Below are 4,620 nucleotides of genomic sequence, written 5' to 3'. Positions count from 1 at the left end.
TCATACCATGCTTCTGAATAAAATAAGCAGAAATTATTACTTATTTTTGGATAACCACTGATGCTCCAAAGGGGTCAAAATGAGGTGAAGAGACTGTGATATAGTGTAGGTCATCTTCATCATGCTGTCTCAGAGTGAAATGTGAAATGTCCCAAGGATGGTATACACTCTGTCTTTTGTTTATTGTTATCTTGTCCACAATTGGGGAAAGGCATATCAAAGGTGTAGCTTGTATTTTGACCCAATGTAAAAGCCCAGGGCTTTTGAAGTGTGTTTGAGTGTGTGTAGCCCCATGTAGGTAGATCAGAGTTGTAATGAAACCAGGTGTACACACCTGTAGCTTTGAAATTGTGTGTGTGTGTGTGTGTGTGTGTGTGTGTATGTTCATTGTGCTGTAAAGTGCAATAGCGTGACCCATTATACCACTAAATGTGGCCGGGTCAAATTGAAGACCATAGGTGCTATACATTTTAATAAAACACACATCATTTAACAAAAATAGTCATAATTAATTTTACTTGCAAAGAGCATAGTCTGGGACCATCCATGTCATTTTGAAGCAATCATATGTAAGAAAAGCAAAGTTATGACATATTAACTGTTGTCTTCGGGTGACAACAGGAGGGTTAGGGACAACAAACTGTTGTGTTAAGAAAATGAAGGTGAGTCGTGGGTTCAAACAAGGCAATTGAATACATTATAAATCAAGCAGGTTATTGGTGTTAGTTAAGTATCTGTGCTAGGTAGCAGACATCAGCTGACAGAAGCACTGGTGTTTTGCTTCTTTAACTCACCTCAAGATTGACAAATAATAAAATAATACATATTGACATTTGCTAACCAATAATGTGCTTATGTTAGACATTCAGTTAGCTGTACAACCAATCGCTGAATGTGTCAACAACCAGTCATGCAAATCGATCAGAAGTATAAATGAGTGAGATGCAACAGATGCAGAAACATCTCTTCGATTGCAGCTGTTTGAAGAATCTCAAGTAGCTTCAAAATTGAGAAGATGGGAACACTTTTCATCTTGGTGGGTCTGATCTACCTCTGTGGTCTCTCCTTTACTCAAGGTAATACATATACTGTTTTACATACTTATCACTTACTCATTGGATGCAATCTGTGTGAGTTTATATCTACATGTAAGTGTGTGTATTTCCTCAGAATGCAACCGGGGGCTTCTAAAGGACACTGATTTCCCAGGAAATGGCATAAAACTTCTCCTCTCACCTGATGCTAACCATTGTCAGCTGCTGTGCACCCAACACCGCTCTTGTGATTTCTTTTCCTTCATTGGACTTGAGTGGAAGACAGGAAAAGGGTATAAAACAAGCCAAAGACACTGAACTATACATTTATTAAAGTTAAAATTGAAATTGAAACTTGTCAAAGTTGAACCACAAAATCATATTTATCACAAAGAATGTATTTTAGGCTTTTTTTTAAAAACAGCTGTACTTGCTTTTATTGTATTATTTTTGAAGACTTTGGCTCTATTTTGTGTTTCAGTGTGACATTCTCTTAGAGCAAAATGCTGCACTCCTAATTTGGGCAAAATGAGAACATCAGATCAGCAAGTCTATCAGAACAATTCACTGGATCAGTTGGGGTTCAGTGGCTCCACTGGTGCCTCCAGATATGCCATCATACTGACATGCTCAGGCCTTTTCTGCCCTTTATATTAATTTGATTAGAATCACAACTTATTAATGTCTCACCACAGCTACCTTGAAGCCTTTTCTTCTTGCATTTACTGGATTTTCTCAGTTGCTCACAGCTTCTCTCTCCACCAGGTACTACCACTGCTACCTCAAATCCACTCCCTCGAAACAGCCCAAAGTTCATCGTCCAAAGAAGGGTTTCACCTCTGGTTTTTCTCTCAAACCCTGTCTCCCATGCCAAAGTAGGCACACAACCATTTAACATTAAAGCATTATTAAAATCACCAGTTAATTACTAATGTGTAGTGAAACTGTCCTTATCTCTTTCTGTCTGTTTGTTGCCATCTGTCTGACAGGACCTTGTCTGCCTCATGTGTACGACAACGTGAACTTTCCAAGTTCTGACTACCGAACATTGTTCACACCGGACTATCAGGAGTGTCAGAGAGTCTGCACACATGACCCTGGCTGTCGGTTCTTTTCTTTTTATAAGCCCGGGTAAAGATTTTATGATACAATCATTCTGCTAGTCCAAGGAATCAATCTGGCAACTTTGTTCTCAGTGTTCAGTGGTACTTACCCACTGAGGTTTAATTCAGCCAGTGAAAAGGCAGAGTTGAGCCATTGACATACAGTTGATGGCATTCTGTAATGTTATTTCTCCATCTGTGTTTAGCTATAAGTGCTGGTTGAAAACCAACTGGGCAGTACCAACGATTCCCCAGATAAAAGCAACACCTGGTCTAATATCTGGATTCTCACACGGGATTCAAACATCTGAATACTTTGAACCAGGTAATTGTCAACATTACTTGCAAAGGTCTTTAGAACATCTTGCACTATGATGTATTCACTTTCTCATTGTACTGCTTGTTATATACAGCATGTCAAGGCAAACTCTTTCCAAGGACTAACATCCCAGGACATGACATTGTGGTACTGCCTGCTGCCTCTCCTGAACACTGTCAGACACTGTGCACGGCTCATCCACTCTGCACCTACTTCACTTATATCAGGTAGGTTGTGTTTTTGACTATGTGTGTAGTCTGTAGTGAGTTTTGATTAGGGTAGTTATACATATTTGATACATGTTGGAAGTGAGCCTATATTTTCTGAATTGACAGAAAATAACAAAATTGAACCTTTAATCATTGATGTTGAATCAATAAGTACTTTTTACAGCATGATGTTAACAGGTACAACTAACAATATGGACTTAGCTCTCTCAGATATTTTATAAAGTTTATTCTCCTAATTCTTAAGATAATACTATAGATAAATACAACAAATTAGAGGAAAATAAACATTTCTTGATCTTGCAAGTGGGCTGACAGTAATTATCCAGTGTTGCCAGTTGTGCTACTTTTTATTAGGTACGTAAAAAATAGCATTCATAATTAATTTAATAGTAATTAATAATAGTTCATTTGCAATACCTGATAGCCAATAGATGGGCCTTCAATATACATACAATTCAACAAAAATATACACACATTACAGCACTAAACAAAAACAAATTTGGATCACCCTAGTAGCCGAATGGATACTACCCCATGCCACATAACCAAAATGTTCCTGGTTCAGTACCAGCCAAAGACCCTTCTTGCATGTCATTTCCATCTCTCTCCCCCTTGTTTCGTGTTTGCCTCTTCACTGCCCTCCATCCAAGGTAAAAGTGCCCCCAAAAATGATAAAAAACCCACACAACACAAAACCAACTTAAAAACAATGAAAGTATTATAAAATGAGAAGCACTTTATGATTTATGACTAAATGACGGATCCCTATTTAAAAACTGTTTCAGTTTGGGTTTACAATCATTTTAGTCACAGGGTTTTCCTGTTCAGCTGAAGCAGAGGGATCATAAAGAGACATTTGCAATACCTGTCCATAGATGGGTTTTCCTGTTCAGCTGCAACAGAAGGATCACAACAAAAAGAGAGACCTTGGCACCAAAAATACAGTAATTTTGTAAGATATTGACTTGATTTGACTTATTTCACGGCTGAAAGTAAAATATATTTTTGGTGTGGATGTATTTTTGACTGCCCAGCTGTGTGTTTTTTTCACTTACATTAAAAGTGAACATTTATATCTGCATTTACCCAAGTTTTCATTCATAATGCCTCCAGTCGTTTCTTCAAATGTTACGTGAAGAAAAATACAGTTGCAATGAAATGGCACACCACTGAAGGACACATATCTGGGCTACCAGCACGCTTCTGTCAGCTGGATAACAGTATGTACCACCAATCAAATTTGTTACATCAAGAACATTTTAAATCATTCAACAAATATGAATGTGTACCCATGTATCTGATAGGTTCATTGCTAATGGGGAGTTTCCATCGTTCAGCCAGCTAAATTGAACTGTATTCCTCTCTGCTAACAGGCTGGATTAAGAAGACCTATGCAGGAGTAGATTTTTATAGTGGCGACATTCGCCATCTTCTGACAAATGACGCTGGGTCATGCCAGAGAGCTTGCACTGCAGATCCTAACTGCCAGTTCTACACCTATGTCACCAACAGATACTCTAACATTGCTATCAGGTACAGTATACTATATGGATATATGTAAACATGCACACAGACTCAAATTGTCACTGATTATGTTGTTGCTGATGATTTTTTTATTCAAGGCGCCGCTGCCATCTGAAGCGTTCCATCATCATGCCAGCTCCTCCAAATGTTAACAAAGACAAAAATCTTGTGTCTGGCTTCTCCCTGAGAAACTGCCAATAAAATGTGTTGGAATTCAATCGTTTCAACAAACATAAACATATAATCAATATATAATCAATGTACTTCATGTACTATGTAATCCAATAAAACTTTCAGCAGCATACACACTGTGTAAATGACTTTACTTACATGTAACACTTGACCTGTTTTCTCACTTCATTTGTGTCACACTATTTATTTTCTTTGCCCTCTTTCATTTTGAAAGCTCT

General features: G+C 37.9%; 1 protein-coding gene across 1 annotated transcript; it reads left to right on the top strand.

Annotated features, from left to right (window-relative positions):
• The first annotated feature begins 1,562 nt into the window (after positions 1-1,562).
• On the top strand, positions 1,563-4,411 carry LOC128373938 (coagulation factor XI-like). Its single transcript, XM_053334140.1, has 8 exons — positions 1,563-1,615; positions 1,800-1,909; positions 2,024-2,165; positions 2,344-2,462; positions 2,551-2,683; positions 3,800-3,906; positions 4,060-4,219; positions 4,309-4,411. Exons 1-8 carry the CDS (start codon positions 1,563-1,565, stop codon positions 4,409-4,411), a joined length of 927 nt encoding a protein of 308 aa, XP_053190115.1.
• Positions 4,412-4,620: the final 209 nt, after the last annotated feature.

The sequence above is a fragment of the Scomber japonicus genome, chromosome 15 (assembly GCF_027409825.1).
Source record: "Scomber japonicus isolate fScoJap1 chromosome 15, fScoJap1.pri, whole genome shotgun sequence".
Lineage (NCBI taxonomy): Eukaryota > Metazoa > Chordata > Actinopteri > Scombriformes > Scombridae > Scomber > Scomber japonicus.
This window is presented reverse-complemented; position numbering and strand designations above follow the sequence as displayed.

Bases quoted from the DNA above. Each gene is read 5' to 3' on its own strand.
- LOC128373938 (XM_053334140.1), top strand. From the start codon at position 1,563: ATGAGAACATCAGATCAGCAAGTCTATCAGAACAATTCACTGGATCAG. The intron at 2,463-2,550 runs GTAATTGTCAAC...TGTTATATACAG, and splicing joins ATCTGAATACTTTGAACCAG to CATGTCAAGGCAAACTCTTT. The intron at 2,684-3,799 runs GTAGGTTGTGTT...TAATGCCTCCAG, and splicing joins ACCTACTTCACTTATATCAG to TCGTTTCTTCAAATGTTACG.